A 26,472-nucleotide genomic window follows, 5' to 3' on the forward strand; every position below is an offset into this window, starting at 1 on the left:
GTAGATAGATGATAGATTAGATATAGATAGATAGATAGATAGATAGATAGATAGATAGATAGATGATAGATTAGATAGATAGATAGATAGATAGATAGATAGATAGATAGATAGATAGATGATTGATAGATAGATAGATGATAGATAGAGATAGATGATAGATGATAGATAGATAGATAGATGATAGATAGATAGATAGATGATAGATAGATAGATAGATAGATAGATAGATAGATGATAGATAGATAGATAGATAGATAGATAGATAGATAGATGATAGATAGATAGATAGATAGATAGATAGATAGATAGATAGATGATTGATAGATAGATAGATGATAGATAGAGATAGATGATAGATAGATAGATAGATAGATGATAGATAGAGATAGATGATAGATAGATAGATAGATGATAGATAGATAGATAGATAGATGATAGATAGATGATAGATAGATAGATAGATAGATAGATAGATAGATGATTGATAGATAGATAGATGATAGATAGATGATAGATGATAGATAGATAGATAGATGATAGATAGATGATAGATAGATGATAGATATAGATAGATGATAGATAGATAGATAGATAGATGATAGATAGATAGATAGATAGATAGATAGATAGATAGATAGATAGATACCGGTAGATGATAGATAGATAGATGATAGATAGATAGATAGATAGATAGATAGATAGATAGATAGATAGAAGATGTAAACTGTTTGCCATCAGAGACAAATTAGACATCACCAATCACCTATCAGCATACGGTAACATTAAAGGGTTTCTGACTATACATGAAGCCTGACATCAGCGCTTTCCAAATCACTTCAAGGTTGGATTACTGTAATGCACTCTGTGTGGGGCTTCCCTGGCACCTGACCCAGAAACTGCAGCTAGCCTAGAATTCTGCAGCATGGCTGCTGACAGGAGTAAAACTCCATCCGCATATGACACCTCTGCTCAGAAATCTGCTCTGGCTGCCCATTGGTTACTGCGACAAGTTCAAAGGTGTATATTAAGCCCGTAACAGTTTGGAACCAATTTGTTTGTGAGATCACCTTACCCCATACATGACCACGCAAATTCCCCCTACACCTAATCTTTCCTATCACCTCCTTTAAGTAGAGGTTTCATTTGTTTGCACCTCCTGCACGCACAACATGTGCCAGTGGCGAACTTTGGGCTTTAAAATTTCAGCTGCGCTCTGCAATGCCAAAATTTAGCACTCCCCATGCCTTCTATTGTGCATCAATGTTTCAGCGCCCTCTCGACTCGGCACTCAATGCGGGCGAACCAATCATGCTCCCCTAAATCCGACTCTTCGTGTGCACAACTTCTGCGCTGTGATTTCTTACTGAATATACTTTAAGAAATAGATGATTGGGTTCCACTGCCCATTATTAATCTGTTCTAGGTTACAATTGCAAAAACAAAATAAAAAAGACCTCTGTTCATTGCCAAGTTGTGCTTAACGTTGTTTTTAACCATACATTACCTGAAGCAAAAGGACGTGCGCAACCTTAGTGTGCTCATTTGGTTGTTTATATCATAAGCATTCGGTGAAACACAGGGCAAAGGAGCTGTCCCCTCTCTAAATAACTTTGCTACCCATGGCTGCCTTCAAGAAGACCTCGGTTCTCTTTCATTGCCACAAAGCCGAGCTTACGAACACATCTGCTCAGACACATCCTGGGAGAACGGCAAACCGGTCTGATGGCCAAGCTGCCAATTATCTTTCAGCAAAGACCTCAATGGAGTGATTACCTGGCAAACAAACAGCAGTTCCCAGAAGGAACAGTGCCAAGTGCCGCCCCGCAGGTGGATCTATAATACCCAAGCACTTTGGGGGATAATGCTGTGTTTCTACAACGACTAAGCTTTTAATTGATGCTGGTGAGGGAGACAAGGTCAGCTTTCTTCCATCTCATAAGGGCAACTCACATTAATAGCGAGTAAGAAGGACACTCCTGTTGGGTGCAGAGGGCATCTCCATGCCCCTTCACGCTTCATGCTTGCTAAACAAAACGAGAGCAGTGAGCAGAAGACTAGATAGGAGCTGACTCCCAAGGAAAGCATTTGTCACTGGTAATGAGTTCTCCAGGGGACGAGGCTCTGCTTGTTTGGCACAGATACCACCTTAGCAACACAAACAACAGAAACATATTGCCCTGCTTATGGACTTCCCCATAGACACCTCGTTATCCACCATGGGAAGCAAGATGCTGGACTAGATAGAGCCTGGATATGGGGACCATTGATCCTCCAAATGCTGTTGAACTATCATCTTCATCTTCCTCTGATGGGAGTTGTAGTTTAGCAACATCTGGAGGCTCAAACGTTTCTCATTCCTGAGTTAGACTTTTAGCCTGATTCAGTAGGCGTCTTAGGTATGTATTTAGTAAGGACAGTCCCTATTATCTAGTAAATGCCTCACTGCCCATATTCATCTCATGGTGGTGATCAGTTCAGGCTTCAAGAATGTAAGAAGAGCATTAAGGACCTAAGAAGAGCCTGCAGGATCAGGCCAATGGCCCATCTAGTCCAGCATCCTGTTCTCACAGTGGACAACAAGAAAGCAGGATTTGAACACGAGAGCACTCACCCCTTCTTGTGCAAGCTGCACCTCCAGTTTCCAGTTCCTGGTTTTGGGCAGTATTCTGTCCCAGCCAACAGTCCCAAGATGGGGTTTGCATCAAGTGAGGCAGGTGTAATGGGGGGTGGGCTTGTGGCAAGTCCTGAGATACCAGATCACATACCAATAGCACCAGTTCCAAATCCAGAAATGTAAAGATTATTGTGCTAATTTTACTGGTTATAATGCTAGCACTTCTTCCCCAGTTTCTAATATTCCTTTTACACTGCAGCACCATGTTGTGTTACGGAACTGAGGCTTTTTTAAAAAAATCATTCCACCACATTGTGCTAAAGTTTAAAAGGGTGGGGAAATACCTTATTTTGCCAGTGCAAAACTCAAGCAATTTTCCCACTTAATGGGGTTGCAAATGGATCCCCCCCCCCTCAAAACAATCAACACCAGAAACAAGTGCTAAATCTCCACTAGATTTCCAGAAGTGGCTTTCACATTATGGGGATGACCACCCAAATGCAGTCAGACTCAGCTCAGGTTCCAGAAAGGCAAAATCAAACACAGCAGAGGGCAAGTCTGGACAAACAAGGTGAACATAACACCTAGTCTAGATGATGGGCTTGAATACTACTCCTATATACCGTCCAAGTGTCCCCATTTTCCAAGAACAGTACCAGAATTACAGAAGCCATTCCAGTTTCTAATTTGATCCCAGAATGTCCCGGTTTTCCTTTTTCTTTCCCTCCATGTTTCGGAGAACAATTAAAAATGGTGTATGTCTGTAGTTGCAAAAATGGGAGTCCTGTTTATTTGGAGAATAAATCCCTGAACCAAATGAAGGAAATGTTGATGCTGGCATATAATCTTGAAGGAAAGGCTCACCAATCCACTTTCAATTCTTTAATTCCAATGCTTCTACAGCCAGTAGTTTCTTTGGAAATGCAGGGCGTATCTATTTCTTTACAGCCGTACCTTGGTTCTCAAATGGAATCAGTTCTGGAAGTCCATTCAACTTCTGAAAACATTCGAAAACCAAGGTGCGGCTTCCAATTGGCTGCAGGAGCTTCCTGCACTCAAGCGGAAGCCACATCGGATGTTCAGCTTCCGAAAAACGTTCGCAGACCAGAACACTTACTTCCGAGTTTGCGGCATTTGGGAGCCAAAACATTCGAGTCGTGAGGCGTTCAACAACCAAGGTATGACTGCATTGTAAATGGAGCCTTACACTGTCTACTCAGAAGTAAGTTCTGCTGTGTTCAAGGGATGCATTATTATTTCTGAGGCTTTTAAATGGTACACCTGGTAACTGCCTGTTTGTTCCTCAAAACAGAAGCATTTTTTTTCTTTATACTCCTATGCTGTCCTCTCCTGAGATTTCCCATCATCCTTCCTCAGTCTTGCCAAGGGAGTCAAAATTCATTGAAAACATGGTACTTGGAGGCAGAATTATGCAAATTGATTTAATGTGCCTAATGTATTCATAACAAAGAATGGTGGTTGCCCTAACCGATGGCTTTAATTGAATCACAACTCCATCCCTTAATAGATGTTTTAATATTTTAAATAGCTATGCCCAAGGGCCGTTGTGCAGCTCAACAAACTTATGCTAAGCCATCATTAACTTTAGGCATTTTGCCCAAATTGCTATGACGAGTGGAAACAGTACAGCGCTACGGCACAACTGGAGCAAGAAAATGAAGAACCACACAGGAGAAAACAAGAGGAGATTGGGGACAATGGTGGCTCAGTATCAAAATATGCTTGTTCTGTTCTTCATTCTAAGTGAGCAGGTATTGCACCAGGGCTGGTGTCAGCAAATGGTATCCTTGGGCAGTTGCCAGGGTGCCAACAACCTGGTTCACAGCTCTGAGAAATGCTAGGCAGCAGGGTCTAGCTGACATTTTAACTTCCCACGTTGTCCAGAACCAAACATCATTCTGAGGCCTTGTAGGAGATTAAAATGGTGCCCCCTGCCCATCTGGAATTGCTTGAAGTAGTGCAGCTGCCTGACATGACCACTAGTTGAGTGTGTCAGGGTCCACAAGCGGAGGAGGAGGCCACTAGAGAGTGTCAGACTACAATCTGGAAGACCAGGCTTCAAATCCCCATGAACCTCAACTGGGTGGCCTTGGACCAGTCACTGCCCCTTAGTCCTAACCAACCTTGCAGAGTTGTTGCATGGATAATATGGAGAGGGTTAGAAAGAGCCATGAAGATGTGTGTTTTACTGAACGAATGAATGAACGAATGAATATTGGCATTGGCAGTCTGAATGGAAGTGTTTTCCTCCAATCCAAATATTTTTATTTATTTATTTGAAGGTGGCGAATTATAAACCACCCATTATTCAAAACAGGATTCCAGGGTGGCATGCAAACAAATTTTAAAATGACAGAAACATTGCAAGACAAACTGATACAGTGGTACTTCAGGTTAAGTACTTAATTCGTTCCGGAGGTCCATTCTTAGCCTGAAACTGTTCTTAACCTGAAGCACCACTTTAGCTAATGGGGCCTCCTGCTGCCGCCGCGCCGCCAGAGCACAATTTCTGTTCTCATCCTGAAGCAAAGTTCTTAACCCGAGGTACTATTTCTGGGTTAGCAGAGTCTGTAACCTGAAGCGTATGTAACCTGAAGTGTATGTAACCCGAGGTACCACTGTATGAATAAAAGTAAGAAGACTAAAACTGTTCAACAATCAAAAATGACTGCTAGTAATATCAACCCCGGGCAATCTGGATAAGGTCTGGAGTGGGGAATACAGGGTTAAGGGCCCCACATCACCCTCCACCAGCTGCTACCCCCCCCATGCATGCCAATTACTTACTTAAAACAACAACAATAACTATGGAATTGTTAATTGTATGAATGCCATCCTGTATAGTTCTACCTGCACCACAAAACTTCCTGAACTCCTATATTAGCTGTCTCCGCCCCCCAAATCTCTGCTGGCACCATAGGGTGAAATTATAGCTTCACCTGCAGCGGATTAGTTATTGATCTGCAGTGAGAGGCCAAGGAGAGGCATGACTAGTATACGTTTTCTTTTCTGCTCTTTGTGGCTTAAAAAAAAAAAAAAAGGATCATTGGTGAAACAAACAACTTCATTCTCACAGGGGAATAATCCTTTCCAGCGAAAGGCCCTTATAGTACGAACAAGACTCATACGCTTTGGAGAAGCCGGATTGAGGAGCAGGAGTTGGCCAGAGGCTCTTTCCATCTCTGGTGGTGCAGGATGACATCTTGTCTAAGCCAACTGCCTCCAGGTAACAATGGCTTGCTTGCTTTTGAGTTATTGGTTCTTCCATGCACACCCTGAATTTTTTTGCGAATTCTTTTCTATCCTTGCAACAGTCCTGTGAGGTAGGAAGGTTGTCTAGAATGAACTTTCTCATCGCTACTCCTACTGCCAAACTAGATGTGATGCCACACTTTTTTGAAAATGGGAATAACTGGCAGAGGGCTGATCTGCACCAAGAGAATGCATGAGAGCTTTATGGAAGTTGCTTTAGACTGCTTTTAGTATTGTGTTGTAAGGTTGAGTTTTGCTGATGTAAACTGCCCTTCATGTTGAAGGGCAGTTAATTAATAATAGTAATCATAAATGATCATAATGTAACTGTTTGCCCTATCCTTAATACTGATTACAAATGTTAGAGATATTGGGTTCAGTTCCCATACAAAAGGTGCATCTAACTAATTCACCATTCTCAAAACAATATGTGAATTGAAACGTAGCCGTCCGTTGAAATTTGCACTTCTCCAAATTTTGCAATGCATTTCTCAGACCAAATAATGAGGACAAAAATGAATATGCTAGCAGAAGGCATGCAGGCTTGCATATATTAGTGAAAATAACATACAAAACTTCATTGTGTTACCCGGGGCTTAAAAAAACCAAAAACCATGAATTGCTGCAGAAATGCTGAGAAATGAGTTTAATATTGGGAAAATGAGACCCTTAGAGGGGCAAAATTGACAGATCCTTCCATCCACTAGTCAGAGATGTTGTACTTGCATGGCTTGTGTGTCTATTTTGTATTCTTTTTAAATGTGTATACTGTTTTTTGTGCATTTAACTATTTTTTCCCCATTTTTATTGTTTATTGCAATTGGGTAGAAGGCAATTAATAAATTGATAATCATCCTCATCATCCTGCATTGCATATCCTATACAATGCAAATGCAAATAAACATCCAAGACAGAGACGTAATAAATAAAAAAAAATACATTTGGCTGGAAAAGCTGGCTAGAACAAAAATGTCCTTAGTTATTTCAAGAAATTATAAGTAGTGGCTACAGGAGCTGGACTAGATGACATCTAAGTCAACAGTTCTATGGTTCTATAACAAATAATGATTCATTTTCTCTTTTCTTGAAGGACCAAACCACCCATGATCTCAGGCCCACTCACATTGCAACATGCAAATCTTACTCAAGCTCAAAACACTCAGGCCTGTCTGGAGCTGCCAGTCACTTTGCAGGGCATTCCAGAATGACAACAAGAGGTTCGCTTCACTTGACCTTTCACACTACGAAGCTATTAACCGGGGTGACAAGGAGGTCCCAGAGTACTTTAATTTTGCAAGCGATGTGCTGGATCAATGGTCCAAAGCTGAAAAGGTAACCTTTCTCCCCACTCAGGGTAGCCATTTCCTGCTTTACTGGGGTGATATGCCAAGACAGTGCTTGAATTTGGGAGGAAGGGGGATCCAATAAAGAGAGACACCTCGTTCCTGGCCTCCGCCAGATATTTTTTTTATGTATAATATTTTTATTATTTTTAGCATACAAAATTTTTTTAAGACATACCACACAAATTATTATACATATGTCCTTGTTTGGACTTCCTTCAGCATCTCTGACAGCCTTCCGTCTTGATTATTTCTCCTGCAGTTCTTAACTTAATATTGCCTTTACCTTTTCTAACAAATCATTTCTCCCTTTCCATTTTTACAATATTTCTTAAATTACTCCTCACAGAACTTTTTGTAGTCCTACAAACGTAATCTGATCATCACAAATACTTTTCAAATACTCAGTAAATTTAGTCCAGTCTTCGGTAAACCTCTGGTCCCGCTGGTCTCGGATCCTTCCTGTTAGTTTGTCTAATTCTGCGTAGTCCATCAATTTCAACCTCCATTCTTCTAATGCTGGTAGTTCTTCTTGCTTCCATTTTTGGGCCGGCCTCCGCCAGATTTTAGCCAAATTGCGTCCCCTTTAACCTTCAGGAAAGAGTAGCTAAGATAAGTGTCTCAAAAGATAAGGCAACCAGGAGCCCTCAACCCATTTAGCCACTTAGCTAGGCAAAAGCAGTCATCTTTCACCAGGTCTTTGGCTTTTACTTACCCATGGTCTCTTTGAGTGAATGGGATGTTTTAATCTAGCTCATGGGTAGGCAAACTAAGGCCTGGGGGCCGGATGTGGCCCAATCGCCTTCTAAATCCAGCCTGCGGACGGTCTGGGAATCAGTGTGTTTTTACATGAGTAGAATGTATCCTTTTATTTAAAATGCATCTCTGGGTTATTTGTGGAGCATAGGAATTCATTCATTTATTTTCCCCCAAAAAATATATATAGTCCGGGCCCCCCACAAGGTCTGAGGGACAGTGGACCGGCCCCCTGCTGAAAATGTTTGCTGACCACTGTTCTAGCTTGTAAAAAACAGCTCTTTTTGATTTTTCTTTGTTTTATTTTTCTCCAGTTTTAACGTATCTGTTTGCTTGCTTGTTTTTACTGTAAATCACTTAGTTACTTTGGTTAAAAAAAGAGTGACCAATAACAACTTATTCTTGTTATTGTTATTGTTGTTATTATTGTTGTTGTTATTATTGTTATTATTACCGCTGCTGCTGCTATTACTCTGTTCTGAAGGTTGCTTACACAAAGCTTACGTGGCGGTTAAACTGTGCCCAGACTTTACTGAGCATTCGTTCCGATTTGTTTGCACAGCCTGCATTTACGTATTGATAAAAGGGCTGGAGACTTACTTTAATTTTTTGCAAAGGGGGGGCAGGGGGCTGCTGTTGTATGATACAACCTTATCCATAAAGTCTCTACCATAAACTGGAGAACACCCTGAAACTGATGCTGTTTTGCAGGATGGAAGCAGGACATCCAATCCAGCTCTCTGGTGGATAGACGGAAAAGGAAAGGAAGTGAGATGGAGCTTTGAGGAGCTGGGAGTCCTGTCACGGAAAGCGGCCAATGTGCTCTCTGGCCCATGCGGTCTGCAAAGAGGAGACCGAGTGGTTCTCATTCTGCCTCGAGTCCCAGAATGGTGGCTGCTGAATGTGGCATGCATTCGGTCAGGTAAGCACATCTTGGGTGCTCTGGAAACTCGAGAAACTGCTGTAGGTGCCAGTCACAAAATGGCTGCTGTGGGGTTGTATGTAGTATGACATAAATTGGCTGCTGCGTCTAAAAAGGAGACAAAGACACAAAATGGACCATGCAACAGAGGTTCTCCACCACTGCTAAGCAGGTCTGGGCCTGCGTTCCGTCTTAGAAGAAAAGGGGTGTATATTCCATCCGTCCCCACATACACTTTTCTTCTATACGCCCAGGGATGGAAAGAAGAAAAAGTCCCATCGAAAGAAGAATGGATAATGAAGATGATGGACTATGTGGAGATGGCAAGGCTAACCAAGAAGATGACAAATTTAATAGATAATGTCATAACTTTATAGAATATAATATTAAAGAACATTGAAAAAGTTTAAAAACCTTAGCAGGATATGCATAACACTTGTTTTTTAAAATAACAACGGATAAAAATGAAGTATAACTATTTGGATAAATGTAATTATATGCAGTTTAAAAAGGTGAATTTTGGAAGCCAAGGGAGGGGTAGAGGGAAGTCTGGGGGTTCAGGGAACCCCATAAAGGTACTGATATGACCATGGTTTTATGAAAGAGTGTGTGTGTGTGTGTGTAAAACGTTTTCCTTGTTGAAACTTTGAAAATATTTTTTTTTCTAAAAAAGGAAGAAAAGTGGGATAATAAGGTAAAAACACAAGTGAATCCAAAAAACCTAAACACCATTTTGAATGTGTTGGTCTTCTAGGGATTGTGTTCATGCCAGGGACACCTCAGCTGATGGCCAAAGATATCCAGTACAGACTTCAGGTTTCAAAGGCCAAATGCATCATTACCCATGACACCTTGACCCCTGCAGTGGACTCCATTTCGTCTTCCTGCCCCTTTCTGAAAACAAAGTTGCTGCTCTCCGAAGGCAGGAAGGGAGGCTGGCTGAACTTCAAGGAGCTGCTTGAGTGAGTAACTGGTTTTATTTATACGGCAGGAGAAATGTACAGGTAGGGTCAAGAACTGGCAATGCTTGGCTCAGCCCACATCTCAACATGCACGTTCTTCAGGTTACTGAATGTGGCCCCTTTGTGATACCACTTTAAACAGTCATGGCTTCCCCCAAAGAATCCTGGGAAATGTAGTTAAGGCTGCTCAGTTGTTAAGAGACCTCTCTTCCCCTCAGAATGCTACTATTCCCAGACTGGTTTAGCAGTCAATTCCTCTTTCCAGGGGATGCTGGGAACTGTAGTTCTCTGAGGGGAATAGGGGTCTTCTAACAATTCTCAGCACCCTTAACACCTTACAGATTTTTGGGGGGAAGGAACGGCTGTTTATAATATTATAGAATCAGAGAATTATAGTTTTGGAACGGACCGTGAGGGACATCTAGTCCAACCCCTTGCAATGCAGAATCTTTTGCCCAATGAGAGGCTCAGACCCACGACCCTGAGATCAGAGGCAGATTTAGGGGAGTGCACCCAGTTTGGCCACCTTGGGCACTGAGCCGAGAGGGCACTGCAAAAATGACTTAGAACGGAAGGCGAGAGGTGGGGGTGGGCACTGAATTTTGGCATCACACAGGGCGCTGTTGAAATTTGAAATGTCAAAGTTCGCCACTGCTGAGATTAAGAGCCTCATGCTCTACTGACTGAGCATAATAGTACTTGAAGTGTATGACTGGTGACCACAACTGGGATTGGAAAGCCACCTGCCTTATAAGTTCCCCACAACTCCTCAGAGCTCCTGATGTAGCATCGCTCTTGGGCATTATAGGAAGTTAAAATGGCAGGCAGTTTCTCCGATCTGGTCACTACTTCAAAGAATATTGGTGGTGGGGGGTGGTAATTTCCAGGCGACCCTCAAACCTGCAACCAGCTCTAGCAAAGGCCCATCTCATCCAACACCTTGTTCTCACAGTGGCCAACCAGGTGCCTCGTGGGAAGTCCACAAACAAAACCTGATTTCAGCTGCCCTCTCTTCACTTGCGATTCCCAAGCAGTGGTATTCAGAAGCATACAATTGCTCATGAGTGTCTGAGAATGAGCATCGGCACAGGAGGTTCATGTGACAATTGCATGACCGACACATAGGCTCCCACAGTTGGCACTTATGAGGCTGGCCCCTGTTATAGCTTCTGTTTGCACCCTCTGCTGTACATTTAAATACAGAAGACTTGGACATTCACTTCCTTGACCTGTCACCCTTTTTGACTTTCTTGAAGTGTGGCCCCTTCTGATCACAGCTGCGTGAAAACCAAGAGCGATGAACCAATGACGATCTACTTCACAAGTGGAACTACGGGGTCTCCAAAAATGGCAGAGCATTCCCAAAGCAGTTTAGCTCTTGGGTTGGCATTATCTGGAAGGTATAGTTCTATAATTTGCTTGTGTTTTTATAAATCTCCAGGAAGCATTAAAGCATTAAACTCTCTCTTTCTCTCTCTCTCTCTCTCTCTCTCTCTCTCTGGAGCAGGGATAGACAAATCATTTTTCAGTTTTCTCACTTTCTCATTTTTCCAGTCTTAAATCCAGTCTCCATATTTTGGCAGCAATCTGAATTTTTTTTTAAAAAAAAAAATCCTTGTGGCAATTTCAGTACCTATTATTTCTCCTAATAAACACAATTTTGTATGCTATTTTGACAAACATACACATTTTGACAAGTACATTTTGAATACTGTTTACGTGAATATGTGCATATATATATGTGCACACTTTACCCAAATGTAATTCATTTTTTTTGTACACACTGCTGGGTTGGAGGGCTGCCTTGCAAAATTTAGAAAAGTGAGGATTTTTCAGGATAGTGGTGTTTTGGTTCGCCTATTGTTTCCCAAAGTGTGCATTTGGTAAATGCAAAGTGAATCAATTTTCTTCCCCATTCCCAAGTTCAAGGGTGGAGAAATTGAACCTGGTGGCCAAAGAAATTGAGGTTTGCAGGCTGCCACCCATCAACTGATTGTTTCCGTATCCCATATCCTCTCTGAAAGTCTCTGGGCAGAGTGAAAGACACAGGTTTTCTTGTACATATTAGTGCAGGCTCCCATCTCTCAACTTCTGTCTCTCGCAGGTCTTGGCTGGACATAAGACCTTCAGACATCATCTGGAACATGTCCGATACAGGCTGGGTGAAGGCAGGCCTGGGGAGTGTTTTTGCCCCATGGCTTCGAGGCGTCACCGTCTTTGTCCACAGCATGCCCCAGTTTGAGCCAAGAGAATTCCTAAATGTAAGAATATAAGTCCTATCTTGGGGGGGGGGTGTAAGCTATGTTTCACACTCTCTGCCAACTGGGTAAAAAAACAACCCAGACTATGGAACCTTGACCAGGTGAAGTGACCTGCAGGTCGCAGCCAGAGGGCCAGTGTGGCCCTTCAGACCTCTCTGTCTGGCCCTTTGAACTCTCCCCTGGCCTACCACTTCCTGACCCTGCTTCACAGTGTTTTTCTTGGTTGGGAATGGATCCTTGAACTTTGATAGTTTGGCTGGATGGAGGACAGACAGTGGAGTATGCCAGCATGTGGATACCAGCCTGCAGTGCAGTGGTTAAGAGAAAAAAATACATTTGTTGCTTTGATCATTTTTGCCCCCAGCCTCACCCAACACTGGCCTATGGCCCTCAGGAGGTTTACTAGAAGCAAATGTGGCCCTCAGGCTGAAAAGGAGTCACTATCCCTGTCTTAGGTTCTGAAGCTCTGAGCTATCACCCAGCCTTGCTCCAGCACAACTGAGAAATTGCCCCACTACCTACTATGTTACCATTTGAGATGCACTTATTTATTTGAAAAATTATAAACTACACTTTTTATAAAAATAAATATATATCAAGACCGCTGGCAGCATATACACCACATGATATCTATTAATATCTATAAAACAGTATGCTATAGAGCAGTGTTTCCCAAACGTAGATCTCCAGCAGTTTTTGGACTACAACTCCCATCATCCCTAGGTAGCAGGACCAGTGGTAAGGAATGATGGGAACTGTAGTCCAGATACAGCTGGATACCCAAGTTGGGGAAACCCTGGTGTAGTGGATAGAGTTTCAGACTATGGCCTGGGAGACATACTGTAGGTTCAAATCCCCATGCATTCATGAACCTCACTGGTTCATGGTCCAGTCACTAACTCCTACCCTAACCCATGTTGCAGAATTGTTGCGAGGATAAAATAGGTTTGTGGAGCAGAGAGATAATGAACTCTTCCTAGGGCTCTTTGGATAAAGGGAAGGCTCAAAATGTGCTCTTGTTACCCACGAAGCGAAATATATTTTACATTGTGAGTTTGTGCTTTTCTTCCCACTCTTCCCTTCCTACTTTCTCTAGACTCTCTCCCAGTATCCAATAACGACAGTGTGCAGTGCCCCAACAGCCTATCGCATGTTGGTGCAGCATGATCTTACCAGGTACCCTGTGTTATTATTGTTTTGCATCGGGAATGTAGCCGTTCTTTTGTGATTGGTATCCAGCCTTGGAATGGAAAACACCCCACCTGTATTTGCGCACCACAATGATCCTCCCAGCCTGCACATCAAAGTGCTGCAATCCTGCATCTAGCACACTATGCACCAATGCGCTGGTAGGGAAAAACACGGCATCACCAGTGGTGTAGCGTGGGTTGCCAGTGCCCGGGGCTGCACGGAGGGGGCAGGTGGGAAAGAAATGAACGGAGTATGCATGTGCATTCAACCGCCTGATGGCGTCCGCGTCACCCGGTGATCACAGCCACAGAGATAAGAAAAGAAGAGCTTTTCCATTTTCTAGAGGGCACACTTCCTGGTTCATGTGGAGAATCCATTTTCAATGGAGCCCGGGGACATTTTAAAAAATAATAACAATTAAGGGACACACTCAAACCTCCTCCTCTTATTTCTGTTAAGCTACAAGTTCAAGAGCCTGAGGCACTGTTTGACAGGAGGGGAGCCGCTCAACCCGGAGGTGATGGTGCAATGGAAAAGGCAGACGGGTCTGGATATCTACGAAGGCTATGGACAGACTGAAGTGGTAGGCCCAATTTAGCGGGTCAGCATTCCAAGCAAAAGAAACCAGGGCACAATGTAACATCCTTTGTTGTTGGAGCAAAATTGAAGATGCTTAATGCAGTGGAACCCTAACCGAGTTAATGTGCTTAGCCAATGTCATAATAACCATCATCCTTCATAAAGTGTTTAGTTCATTTGTTGCATCTTCCTTCCTAGGAACTCAAAGTAGCAGACAGAGCCACATTTCCCAGAGTTCCCTGGGAAGAGGGTTCTCCTAACAACTTTCATCATCCTTAGTGAACAATTGCTGCCAGGATTCTACAAAGGAAGCCATGACCATTTAAAGTGGTATAATTCTGCTTTAAATGCACAGTGCAAACGGGGCCTAGTTTTTGCATAGAGTACGCCCATTGAAATCAATGGGCCTCAATTAGCCATGCCCAATAATTTCAACTGGTTTACCCTGAGGGGAACTTCGTTAGAGACAGCCCATTTAAAAGCAATCATTAAAACAATAATTTCAGAGTTGTCAAGACAGTATCAAATTGACAGCCATCAAATTCCTGAGCAAACAGGAATGCTAATAATGAGGGCATTCCACAAATGGGGAGCCACCGCTGAGAAGGTTCTGTCACAGGTCTGTACAAACTGAGTTATCTGCTCGAAATTTTAAAGTGGAATAAAAATGCAACTTACAAAGATGATCAAGGGTTTGAAAACTTTTGTTTGCTGCAGGGTATTATATCACAAAATGAGAAAGGGAAGAAAATTAAACCTGGGTCCATGGGCACACCAGCTCCACCTTATGATGTTCAGGTAAGAGGGCAGCTAATTTGTCAGGTGGGTCTAGTGAAAATATGGAAACAAGAAGAGTTTCAAGAAAGTAGTAATGATATCTGTGTGTTTAGAGGTGTTTCCCCACCCCCACCCCTCTAAACCATAACTGTACTTGCCTTTCCCCCCTAGATTATAGATGAAAACGGCAATATTTTGCCTCGTGGGGAAGAAGGAGACATTGCCATTAGAATAAAATCCAAGAGACCATTTTGTTTCTTTTCCCGCTATGTGGTAAGCAGTTCATTTCTATGCAAGACAGTTCCCTCTGTATAGTTTCCGGAAATCAAATCAAAGCAGCCGTTTTGTTTTTCTTGCTACATGTTAAGTGATTTATATACAACACAACGTTTCCTCTTTTAATTTTCGGTATGTCAAATCTAAGTGGCCATTTTGTATTTTCTCTTGCTTCATGGTAAATTTAGATGCGAGTTCTCTCCCCTCTCTAGTTCTGTACACCAAATCAAATCGGCCATTTGGTTTTCTCTCTCTTGTTATATGGTAAGGAGTAGCAATTCTCTCTTTGTCAATGTAATTGCAATGCGATGGCAACATTTTTACCACCATAATCAGGGGTGGGGAAACTTGCCCGTAAGTTTAAATAGGCCTGCCAAGCCTACCCATTTAGTTCACAAGGCCACTTTGCGGCTGGGCCAAAGGGACTTGTGCAGTGCTGTGCAAGTCCTTATAATCAGCTGATCGGCAGAGCTTGAATAGCACAGTACAGAGAGCAAAATGGGTCACCTAATGTCATTGTGGTGTCAGTGTCCTTATATTAGGATACTGAATTAGATGTGGCAGTGTCTGGATCGTGCAGGCTCTCCTTTTGTTCTTATGATTGCAACTGTCTGTGGACAAATGCTGGCTCCCTCGGCCTAAAAGCGAGATGAGTGCCGCAACCCCATAGTCGCCCTTGACTGGACTTAACCGTCCAGGGGTCCTTTACCTTTTTTTTGCTGCAAGAGTAGGAATTATTTCCTAGGCAAGAGCAGCAGCCAGATACTCCTGATTCACAAAGACATATCATTATGTTTATTGTAAGGATAATCCAGAGAAAACTGCTACAGTCTTCCGTGGGGATTTCTACATTACTGGAGACAGAGGGCTAATGGATGAAGATGGCTATTTGTGGTTTGTTGGGCGATCCGATGATGTTATCATCTCTTCTGGGTTTGTACATTGCAGAATGTGTTACTACAGAGAGGAGCAAGTATTTGTTAATATTTCTAGGCCACTTTCCCACTGGTTAGCCTTCAAAACAGCTAACAGATTTTTAAAGCAAAATGACAATAGATACAAATGCACAAAATACACAGGAAAATGAGAAAGCAAGTACAGTGGTATCTCAGGTTAAGAACTTAATTCTTTCTGGAGGTCCGTTCTTAACCTGAAACTGTTCTTATCCTAAGGTACCACTTTAGCTAATGGGGCCTCCTGCTGCTGCCGCGCAATTTCTGTTCTCATCCTGAAGCAAAGTTCTTAACCCGAGGTACTATTTCTGGGTTCGCGGAGTCTGTAACCTGAAGCGTATGTAACCCAAGGTACCACTATACAAGGGGAAATGGCTAATTACAGTGGTACCTCTGGTTGCAAACAGCATGAAAAGAGCGCAACCCGCAGCTGTGCACCTGCACACACCCAGGTTGCGATTCACTGCTTCTGCGCATGTGCATGACGTCATTTTTGCGCTTCTGCGCATTCGTGAGCGGCAAAACCCGGAAGTAACCCTTTCTGGTACTTCCGGGTCACAGCAGGACGTAACCTGAAAGAATATAACATGAAGCGGTACACCATACCCTCCAACATGTCCAGGCCCAAAACTAGGATGCACATCTTCTGGGTGAGTTACTTGATCTGCACAAGATCGCGGCCCCAAATAAAGCGCTTTTGGGAGGCGAGATTGCGGCGTGTGATCACACGAGATTGCTGCGCCCAAAATGGCTGCCATGCTTATACATGAAAAAATGGTGGCTGTTCCCTGTCACCAGTATGGCAACCACATTCTGGATTAGCCATAGTTTCCAAGTCACCTTCAGAATCAACTGGCCTTTTTGTTGTTGTTGCTTACAGTTATCGTATTGGGCCTTTTGAGGTGGAAAGTGCTCTGATTGAGCACCCAGCTGTGGTCGAATCAGCTGTGGTGAGCAGTCCAGATCCTGTCAGAGGCGAGGTAATGAAATGCTAAATAAGAAACTCAAATCCTATTTAATGCACGGCCTGGGAATTATGGTTGTCTACAAGGCCGAGGCTGACAGAGGATTTGCAGACTACAAATGTTCCCATCTTTGCATGGTTACCAACTTTTTTGGATCAGTGGGAATATTGGGAATTTTGGGAAAGTATAGGAATCGGGGCGTTGGGGAAACAACAGCTGCTTCAGAGGGTAGGGCCTGAACCACTGGATTCAAATTACAAGGAAGGAGATTCCAACTAACATTAGGAAGAACGTTCTGATGGTAAGAGCTGTTCAACAGTGGAATAGACTCCCTCAGAAGGTGGTGGACTCTCCTTCATTTTTAAACAGAGGTGGATAGCCATGTGCCAGAGATTCCTTAGGTGTGATTCCTGCATTGCAGGGGATTGGTCAAGTTGACCCTATGGGTCTCTTCCAACCCTTCACAGTTCTATGATTCTACACAGGCACAAAGGAAGCCCTGAGAAAGAGGGGAAGATGCTAAGTTGGAGTTCCTGCAGGAGAGTGACTTGGGCTGTGTTCACGCTCCTTTTTAATATGCACTCACTGCATTTACAGTGCCGGGTTCTTTATGTGTTCACATGACATTATCCAAAGGGCTTATGTATCCTGTTTGATGTGTTGTTTCTCTAAACCGGCTTCTCCCTAGTTGGAGTCCTTGAGTTGCTCCTAATTTGTCTCTAGCTGAGATTTAGATGCATTTTCATAGGGTAAAGATGCCCAACCCACCTGTGTGTACACAAATAGAAATGAATTACATTAATGAAGCCCTGCTGATGTGAACAGCTGATGGCAGGGGGAGCTGTGAAATGCACCAGGATGGGGACAGCTTCACTATGCTCTAAGGCAGCAATGGAAAAACATCTAAGCATGGAAAGCATTCAGTTCCCACCAAGATCCTTAGCAATTTTCAAGTTGTTGCTCTTTGCAGGGGACATGGGCGAAGGAACAGCCCATGCTCTGGTATAGAAACAGCAAAATTTGTTCCTGAATTAAATTCCTCTCCATATGGTCCTAAAGTCCTCCTGAACGTTAAAAAACCAAAACATTCCCCTTTCATGATTTATTGCTTACAATCAGCTAAACGTTGCAACATGTACTGATTGTTTTTTATGCTCCTTAGGTGGTGAAAGCTTTTGTGGTCTTATCTCCTTCCTTTGCATCACACAACCCTGAGAAGTTAACCCTTGAGCTGCAAGAACATGTCAAAAAGGTGACTGCTCCATACAAATATCCTAGAAAGGTGAGTTGTGTTAAAAACTGATCCCAAATAATATCCATGTTTGCTTTTAGTATGGACAGGCTTATCAATCGTGAAGCCTGTGTGGTCAGGAGCAGGAGGTCTGTGAATACTAGTTCCGTAGGAGGGGGCTACTGTGTTTGTGCCTTACCAAGGACTTCCTGGAGGCATTTGATTGGCCACCAGGAAAAGGAGGGTGCTGGGCTGAATGGAACTTTGGTCTATCTATAGCAGGGCTGCTGTTCCCATTTCAGCTTCACCCCTTCAGTGGCCAAATAGCATACTCCGATTTGCCTAACTTTAACGTTTATAGACATTTGCAATTTAATTCTGGTGGTGTTTCCTTTTTTTCTTCTTCTTCCATCAGATGGAATTTGTTCAAGAGCTGCCAAAAACCATCACAGGCAAAATTCGAAGAAATGTATTGAGGAAAAAGGAGTGGGGACCCATTTAGTTCTGTGCTGAGGTTAAGGCAAGAGTTATCCGCCATCAGCATTAGGCTGGCATTTAAAATGTGTAGAACCAAGTGTGTGCTAAACCGTGTTAGTTTTAAGAGTATTTAGGTCACAATGTGGGCAGATATTAAAAGTGATCACCTGATTCCAAACTAATTAATGGTACCTAACACATGCAAGGTTCAGGTTAAAAAGGACAAGCAGGGGCTGCAACAAAATGTTGTAGCCAGTGGATGCTCAGCTCTTATCAAAAGTACCCCAGATCAGGGTTCCAGGATATGATCAGCTGTAAGAGTGGGGTGAGCATGAGCAATTCTCCCAGTGTTGGTTTTTTTTAAAAGAAAACAGATTTTTCTTTTGTACTTTTTCTGCAACCTTTGAAGTTCCACCATTTGTGACAGTCACACTCTTTTGTTTCCCAGTGGTTCCGTTTTAGCTACTTTCCTGTTAGCACTTGCCATCTGTGTTTACTATTTAGAGGGAGTGATTTGTTAGAAGGCTTTTCTGGGCTAATTTGTCATGAAAGAATATGGGTGTTGCATACAAGCCTAGACCTGAGCCTGTCATTTAAAAGATGCCTTATAGCACAGATAGGGAGCCTGTGGTCTTCTGGATGCGGTTTGGATTCTGGCCGCCATCAACCCCAGCCAGAATGGCCAGTGATCAGCTGACAATTGGCATTGTTGTTTAACATCTGGAAGGCAACAGGTTCCCTGCCCTGCCTTTGAACTGACGTAGGAAGCTGCCTTAACTGAGTAAGACCTTCTCACGTAGAATTAGACACAGACTAGCAGAAGTTTTTTAGGATGTTGGACAGGGGCCTTTCACAGCCCTTCCCTGATGTCAGGGCTTGAACTTGGGACCCTCTGCATGCAACACATGCTATAAGCTGTACCACTGAACTGCAGGGGTTGGGCTAGATGACCCTTTGGATCCCTCTCAACTCTACAGTTCCATGATTCCGTGATCCAAGAGACAGTACTGAGCTAGATGGAGTCTTGCCCTTATCCCACTTCATGTATTCCTTTTATATAAGACAGCAACATTACACTAAAATTGCTTGTTCCTTTTTTTAAAGTTGCCATTTTACAAAGTATACTTAGTCCTCGACCAAACAAAAAAATCACAGAGGAATGGCTTCAAACTGAAACAAAATCAGTTTAATAAAAAAACAATGTACAAAAACAAGACAATATACAAAACAGAATCATCATTTTTTTTAACCTGTCTCAGATGTTCTTCTACTACAAGGATTCTTTTCTGAGAAGGAAATTCCAAATCGAAACTAAAGCCAAACTCATGCAGGCAACTTGTTTTAAAAAACGAAGTTTAAAATGACACTGCAAGACCCAATTTAAAAAAAGAACCCTTCCCAAGCCCCATACACCACCTTCAATCTTAGAGGAAATACCCACCCTCTCCCCGCAAAAAATGCTTTTTCTAGCTCCCCAGCAGAACTAATGCTCTGGTGTCTCACTCCAGGCCTATTTTGTCACTTTCCCAGGCCTCCTATTATTTCTTCCCCTAACAACCAAAAGAGGTGCGAGTTTCTGTCTGCTCACAGCCCTCACCCTTCAGCTGCTCTGTCAAGGATTTTGTTGCTCTGGGAACAAGCACCCTGAAACTGCCTGGAAGTATATGTGACAGAGAGCTGACTCTACCAATTTTCTGATGGGACCAGAAACGGGAGCCTGGGAAATGACTGAGGCAAATTTTATGGCTCAAGACAGAAAAGCAGTGGCAGATTCTTCCCACAAATGGGCCGCAGGGCTGTATCTCTAGGGTCACAGCTGTCTGCTAAATGGAGGGCAGGCATTCCCCTTTAAACTTCCCACCTCTAGTTTAACAGTGTGACCCAGTGTTAATGGAAAAGTAGATGCAGCAACCCCACACTGGCTGCTGCGGGGCAACTCTTTGCTCATAAATGCAAGACACTGGTGCTGCTCTTTTCCATGGGCTACAGAGACGAATGCAAGACTACCCTGGCTGGCTCTCCTAGTTTTCAAGGGTTAGAAGATGAGGTATCGCTGCAGCATTCCACCTATGTGGGTGCTTCGGGGAGGGGGCATACTATGTATCTGAAGCCAGGGTGGGAAGCCTTTGACCCTCCTGGTGTTGCTGGGACCAGTGGCGTAGCGTGGGTTGTCAGCACCCGGGGCAAGGCAAGTAATTTGCACCCCCTAACCCTGGATTTGCGCCCCCTAACCCTATCCCTAACCCTAACCCCCAGATGTTGCGCCCGGTGCGGCCGGCACCCCCTGCACCCCCCACGCTACGCCACTGGCTGGGACTGCAGCTTCCATGCTGGCATTGATGGGAGTTGGGAACTGGGAACCCAGGTGTTATGGGGCTCCACCCGGAAACCAGGCCTGCAGTGGAACAGAAGAGCCTTTCATACAGACGTGCTCTTCATCAGTCAAAGGCCAGAATTGTGTGGCCCTGCTTGTGAGACCACTGGCATCTATGCTTCTCCTGTCCCTCCATTCTTTCTCAATCTTCAGAAAAGGGTTTTGTTTAGGAAAGGCAGTCACCCATGCTGCATTATCTGGCTACAACATCCTCCTGGAGCAAACTCACCTTACCTTACCCTGTATGTGGGTTCATTAAGCAACGTTCACCAACACGCTGCTTGGCACAAGGTGGCTAGAACCCACCAGGTCTAGGAGGAGGACACAATGCGCCCATTGGCAGAGATGGTGAAGACCTGTGTTGGTCTGTTAGCTGCCAGACACATAAGATAAAGGTTGCCCACCTTGCCTGTGGAAACAACTCCAAAAGGATTATTCCCAATCTCTGCAAACATATTTCAATACAGTTTCATTTCTCTCTCAACTTACTCTCAGATCTTTTGTCTACTTCAGGGTTGGGGGGGGGGGTGTGACTGTGGCCCTCCAAGTATTTCCTGGACTCCACCTCCCATCAGCCCCAGCCCATGTGGCCCATCATAGTCAGAGATGATGGGAGCTGTAGTCCAGCAAAAGTTGCAGGGCCACAGGTTCCCCATCCCTAATCTAGCTGCTAATAAATCCCTACCAACACATAAGGTATATACTACCCACGAGGTTTTTATAAAACTTGTATTTTTTTAGGCATTAAAAACCCTGCTCCCTCTCCACCACACACTGCTATGGTTTTAGGAAGTGTTTGTCCCAGATCCTGAATCAACTCTGGATTCACAATAGTTTAGAAATCTGAAGCATGTAGCCATGGCCAGGCCAGTGTGAAAATCTGATTATGGCTTGCATCAGTTCATTGGCTTGAAGATAGCATGCTTGCCCTATAATGACCAACAGTTGTTACCAAACGAGAGAGCAAGAACCCACACAGATAGTGTTATTTGTCTGTAAACAACCATACAAGAGATGCTGCCTGTGTCTGGATTTAACACCAACAGCAAATGAGAAATAGCGCCTTTTAAGTAGCAGTTAATGTTGATGGGGGGGGGGGTGATTCAGCAAAATTAGGCCAAAATCTCATTGTCAAAAGGAACTCAAGCCTTGGTATGCTTTGAGTTTCACCTCTCACGTTGACATTTTTACAGAGACTCACATTTGCTGGACTGGAGCTAGAGGCTTGGTTCAGATTTCATATCTAAAGCACAGTGTGACTGTCAGGGTCCTGCCTTGGGGCTCACCAGCTCTCAACTCTTCCTTTGTATGCTCCGACTCCCTCTCCAGAACTGGAAACCCATTTCAAGCCATGTGTTCAAATCCAGGTTTGGGTCAAAGTCTAGTTGGCTGTAACCACCAATCTGCACAAATCAAGGAGGAACACCCAACTACTGTTACCAAAGACTAGGAAGCAAGGGAACACCCTGGAGCTTGCAATCAGGAGACGGGAGCTCTCGGTTTGGCTGTGGCTTCTGATCAGAGAGCTCTGTTCTCCTGTTTGCAAGCTCCAGGCTGTTCCCTTGCTTCCTAGTCTGTGGCAACATTTAGTTTGGTGTTCCTCCTCGATTTGTGCAGATTGGTGGTTTGGCTAAACAGCCTAACTGCCATAAAGCTATAAAAGACAATTAAAGCACACTCAATTCATTGACAGCCATCCTTCAGAGTCTCTCCCCCAGTAAGTTTCATGAATGGTCCTAGTCCTTGTGATTGTCGCTGGCCTCTGCCACCTCAGTCTTCTCCTCCACTTTCTCCTCAGTTGGTTTTTCCCCATCCAGGCCCCCCTCTTGGGACACTTTGGAAGCATCCTGCTGCCCTTCCCCTTCCTTGCTCTTCACCACTTCCTGGAGGTTGTACTTCCTGAACAGAATGTAGTCCTTCACCACACTCAAGCAGCAGATGTTCTTTATGATGCCCACCACGATGGTGAACTCGGGGTTGCTCAGATCAACTTTGTTTTCTGGGTTGAGATGGCCAACGACTCCTGCCAAGGCAACAAAGAAGGGTTGGGGAGGCAGAAAGCCCTCTGGTAAGCCTGGAGAGTAATACTTTTGATCAGCCACAAATTAAGAGATGGTGTCCCATAAGGGCTAAGAGACTATGAACAGAAGAAGAGCTCTGCTGGATCTGGCCAAAGGCCCATCTAACCCCACATTCAGTTCTCACAGAGGCCAACTAGATGCCTCTCTGGGAAGCCCACCAGCAGGACCTCAGCACAACAGCACTTGCCCCACTTGCAAATCCCTGAAGCTGGTATTCAAAGGCATACACCCTCTGACAGTGGAGGTAGAACATAATCTTATTCTCCAAATTTTTCTAATCTTCTTTTGAAGCCATCCAAGATCACATCCACAACATACATTTAAAGCACATGGCTTCCTCCAAAGAATCTTGGGAGCTGCAGTTTACCCTTCACTGAGCTAGAATGCCCAGCACCCTCAACAAACTACAGTTCCCAGGATTTTTTGGAGGGCACCATGTGCCATAAATGTATGGCATGGATGTGACCCAAGTTGGTAACCATAACTACCTCCTGTGGTAGTAAACTGCAGTTTAACTGTGTGCTGCATGTCTTTAGCAATCCATCATCTTTTCATCTTCAGCCTCTTAAGAACAGCCTGATGATGATGGCCATACTTGGCATGATGAGAGACACACATATTTTATTTCAGCTTAAGTATTTAATACCTTCCTCTTACATACAAAGGGAATGTATCCAGATTAAGGCTGCAATCCTCTACCTGGGAACAAGGCCATCTGAACTCAATGGGGCTCACATTTAAGGATACATATTTTTAAAAATACACTGTTAAGTTGGTTGCTCACAGGTCCGCTGAAATCAATGGGAACTCAATTAGCTTAGGCTGCAACCCTGCGCCCATTTACCTGGGAATAAGTCCACTGAACTTGATGGAACTTACTTCCAAGCAGATATGTTAAGAGGGCTGCATTGTTAGTCTGGGTCCAACCCACTGTTCCACCCCACCCTGAAAGCACTAAAGTTAGAAATGAAGATCTAAAAGAGAGATAGGGAAGCTGAAGGACTTCAGATGTTGCTGGACTCCAACTCCTATCAGCCCCTGCTACTTCAGCCAATGTTCAGGAGGGCCACCAGTTCCCCATCCCTGATCGAAAAAAATTGGCAACCAAAGTCATGTGAAAAATAGTGGCTGAGAGATATGACAGAGGCAAGGAAAATGGTGCCCTGGAATCTGTTTTCAGTCTCAGAATAGAGCCCCCAGTCCTTTTCACACACAAATCCTACTTGTTCCCCCTGCCCTAAGCTTGCTTTGTTTCAGCAACCTAAAAGCAAAGAAAAAAATCACCCTATTTTTTGTTGCTGTTATTAAACAACTGGGAGTCAGAAACCCTACTACAAATCACCCAGAGATCCTCAACAGATCCTGACTTACCTTCTGCCTATTCCTGCTACTAGAAAATAAATCACTTACCTGCCAGTTCTTTGATGACTTCTTCCCGGCTCAGGTGACTGTTATTTCGAGCCTTGTAAACAATCTGAAAAGTGCCTTTACGGGGACTTTTAAACCAAGGTTCAAAGAAGGTCTCTGAATATTGTTTCATGTCCTCCAGGAAAGCTTTGCAGGTGCCCGAAACAGGCAACATACGCAAGATGACTCTGGTCTTCTTCTTCTTGGTGGCTTTCATGTCCTGCAGGATGTGGTGCACCAGCTTCTCAGGCTCTGCAAGAAGAAGGCAGTGAGAGAGACTTTTCACTCATTCCTCTGGGTGAAGAAAGGGCATCTCTAAAGGCATGGAAGTCTACACGCAAACACAAGGAGATGACAATCCCAAAACTGGGCAGGGCCACCTCTTTTCTCTCTCTTTCTACCACCTCTCTGTTTCCCCCTCTGATGCCCATCTTTTCCACTTAGTGTACTCAGGACTCAGAACTTATGCTCTTGCCCATTAAGCCCATTCCACGCACACTTACCTACACCCAGCGTCCTAATGAAAACTACATTGTTGGCACCACTCTCCACCGACTGGAATCGTCGCAGCTTCTGCTCTGTTGAGGTGCGAATCTGATCTACTTCTTTTTTCAATGCAGCTTCAGCATCATCATCATCTTCCTCATTTCCTGACAGTCTGCTCTCATCTTGATCTGTGAACTTTACAGACACATGCACACATATTGTTAGTCAAGTTAACTCAGCGAGGAAAGCTTCTTTAGAGCTGGTACAAGCTTAAATTCTTATACAAATTTGGTCGGTCTCTCCTTAAAAAAAATCAACACAGCCCTGTTAAAAAAAACAATACGGCTGTGTTAAACAATTAAACTCGGGTCCCCACAATTTCTAATAGTGTTAAGCAAGGGAAAGTTTCCTCTAGCCATTTTGTCCTTACCACACGGAGCTGTATGAATTTCTATCATCTTATTTGCCGTTTATCTTAAACTAAAAAAAATCCCAAACGCTGCAACCTCTCCTCACGGGGGCGTCGCTTCATTCCCTTGATCCTTTTTGGTCGCCCTTTTCTAAAGCTTCCCCAGCAATATCCGTTTCGAGGGGAGAAGACACAGTACAGTACAGTGGTACCTCGGGTTTAGGACTTAATTCGTTCTATTCCAAAAGCAGCTGCACCACAGATTTGCATACGGGTATTACGATTCCGACGGTTCTTCTCCCCCACCCCTTTCCCAAGCGATATATAATTTTATAAACTGCTCTCGTGCCGCGTCTTGCTCCCCTTCCTAGTCGAAACCCAAAAGTCCTCTTCCTACCTGCTCGGGCCCGTAGAGCTGCTCGCCATACTCGCCCAGCAGGCTGTAGGCTTCGGCCACGCACTTGCGCTCGTTCATGTTGCAGGTGATGAGGATGCCGCACATGCCGGGCTCCAGCTGGCGGGAGCCGCCGGGCCGGGCCCGCTTAGCCGCCTGCAGGTACTGCGCTTTGGGCCGCCGCTTGCGAGAGGCAGCCGGCGCAGCTCCCGGCGCGGCAGCGGGCGGCGTCTCCACTGCAGCCATCGCGGGCGTCGGGAAAGGCGAACCGCGGAGGCGGCGTCAACGGCTTGTCCCGCAACGGCGCGCGTGTCGGCGCCCTTTCGATGGCGTCATCGGGACGCGCCGGGGGAAGCACTATAGAGATAGGAAACAAAGCTTAGAGGTAGAAAATATTAGCATGTTTAATTGTTATTCATTCATTTATTTTTCTGCCACGGAGCGGGAGCGGGGGGTATGGACCTTCGGTTCTGCTGGTGCTGCCGGAGTACGACTCCCCCACCGGCTTGGCCACCAGGGATGATGGGGGCGGTAATCAGACAGCATCGGGCCTACTCCTATCATAGAGGCGCCAAGGGATAGAGTGGCGCCGCTCTGCAGTCATAGAGCATTGAGGCTCTCCCTTTTACTCTCTGTTTTTGTTAAAGGATAGAGGTGCTAATGGAGCGAAATGCGGGAATCGATGGCTTTCCTTTTAGCTGTGCATTTCCTACCGGAAGTACAGGCCTTAGGCTTTCT

General features: G+C 44.2%; 2 protein-coding genes across 2 annotated transcripts; one reads left to right on the top strand and one right to left on the bottom strand.

The window, feature by feature from the left end:
- Positions 1-5,753: 5,753 nt before the first annotated feature.
- Positions 5,754-21,708, top strand: LOC307203193 (acyl-coenzyme A synthetase ACSM4, mitochondrial-like). Its single transcript, XM_079953829.1, has 14 exons — positions 5,754-5,864; positions 6,981-7,222; positions 8,701-8,911; positions 9,666-9,873; positions 11,130-11,273; positions 11,978-12,134; positions 13,231-13,310; positions 13,785-13,908; positions 14,622-14,702; positions 14,853-14,954; positions 15,763-15,890; positions 16,791-16,890; positions 18,038-18,157; positions 18,522-21,708. Exons 2-14 carry the CDS (start codon positions 7,022-7,024, stop codon positions 18,606-18,608), a joined length of 1,743 nt encoding a protein of 580 aa, XP_079809955.1. The 5' UTR covers positions 5,754-5,864; positions 6,981-7,021; the 3' UTR covers positions 18,609-21,708.
- On the bottom strand, positions 19,748-25,995 carry THUMPD1 (THUMP domain 1 NAT10 acetyltransferase adaptor). The gene is made up of 4 exons (XM_079953981.1): positions 25,738-25,995; positions 24,949-25,126; positions 24,449-24,697; positions 19,748-22,980 (listed from the first exon to the last, which is right to left on the bottom strand). The coding sequence occupies exons 1-4, from the start codon at positions 25,978-25,980 to the stop codon at positions 22,694-22,696; spliced, it is 957 nt and encodes a 318-aa protein (XP_079810107.1). The 5' UTR covers positions 25,981-25,995; the 3' UTR covers positions 19,748-22,693.
- Between the last annotated feature and the right edge of the window lie 477 nt (positions 25,996-26,472).

This window comes from Podarcis cretensis (assembly GCF_951804945.1).
Source record: "Podarcis cretensis genome assembly, chromosome: 14".
Lineage (NCBI taxonomy): Eukaryota > Metazoa > Chordata > Lepidosauria > Squamata > Lacertidae > Podarcis > Podarcis cretensis.